Source organism: Monopterus albus, unplaced genomic scaffold, assembly GCF_001952655.1.
Source record: "Monopterus albus unplaced genomic scaffold, M_albus_1.0 scaffold3205.1, whole genome shotgun sequence".
Classification (NCBI taxonomy): Eukaryota; Metazoa; Chordata; class Actinopteri; order Synbranchiformes; family Synbranchidae; genus Monopterus; species Monopterus albus.
The window spans coordinates 1-1,214 of NW_018131075.1; the positions used below are offsets into that span (position 1 = coordinate 1).

Sequence of the window (1,214 nt, forward strand, 5' to 3'; positions counted from 1 at the left end):
AACTCACCACAGAGATGAACTGATCACTGGTCCAGCGCTGCAACAGGTCAGCGATGTTGAGGAGGACCAGCCCGGGGATGCTGGGAACAGAGATGAATTCACCAGAACGACTACGGACCTGAAGGTTAACAAGTGTCAGGGGGATTACATGCCTGAGATTGTTTCTAATACTGGCAAAAATCTGTCAAATGTTCACTTTAGAAACACTGACTTTAAAAACAAAGGACAGGTAAGCAATAATCAGTGAAGCCTGCGTTGTATAATTAAAGATAATTTGACAAAGACTTGCAGAAGCAGCACAAACAGGGAAACAGGCTGGTGGGAAAAAGTGGTGGACAGAAGCACAACATAGCTACAATTCCCCAATCTATTGTTCCATGTGTAAATTAAATGTCTCTCTCTGCTTGGATTCAGAGAGGTGGTGATGTCAGTGGTGTTACCTGCAGACCTTCAGCGTTTTGGAACAACAGTGTGATGGTGCCATAGTCTGAATGCTCTCCACATCGCAACTGACCTTCCTTCACTTCTTCATTTTTCACCGGTTGGTAGTAGAGGGACCGCAGAGCTGTGCCGTTTTCCTCAGCTACAGGAGAAACAACAGCCTTGTCACAACCACTGGGTTTAACAGTTAGTCCTATACTGGGAGGCTGCAGAGGGTTAATGAGGCTAACCTTGAACAAGGGAGGTCTGAATCACTAGACTAGCCGGGAGAATGTGTGTAGGGGACCCGACCGAGTAACACTACACTTCTTTTCTAACCACCACCAATGTGCCTCTGCTTAATACAACCTCCTTTAGTGACTAAGCAGAACACTATTTTGTAAATGTGAAGAGGATGCTGTACACACATGCTCAGAGCCTGTGCAGATAAATAAAGCATCATCCATACTGTTTCCACAGATCACCTCACCTGAACCTTTAACCCAAACTGTTGTTTTTAGCCTGAAACCACACACCACAGTGAAAGCAATGAGCATTGTGATCTGTACATACTTCCTATTAAATGGTGTGCACTCAGGAACACTTCGGGGTCCAGACCCAGACTGTGGGACATCACCCTCAGCACCCGCAGACTCAGGTCTTTACAGTGCTGGAAGAAAGACGTATGGATCTCCTGGAACCCCGTCAGGGCATCTGATGATGGCCATTTCTACAGTAGATGAAAACACCACTGTAGATTTTGAATCTGATATTGAGGTTAGGTTTTTTTTTTT

The 1,214-nt window shown here is 45.3% G+C and overlaps 1 protein-coding gene across 1 annotated transcript; it reads right to left on the reverse strand.

The window, feature by feature from the left end:
- Positions 1-7: 7 nt before the first annotated feature.
- Positions 8-1,171, reverse strand: LOC109954097 (UPF0676 protein C1494.01-like; the record flags this gene model as incomplete). The annotated part of the gene is given in 4 exon segments (XM_020589512.1): positions 8-118; positions 441-583; positions 994-1,150; positions 1,152-1,171. Coding segments are annotated over 4 exon segments (431 nt in total), but the record flags the coding sequence as incomplete, so codon positions are not given.
- Between the last annotated feature and the right edge of the window lie 43 nt (positions 1,172-1,214).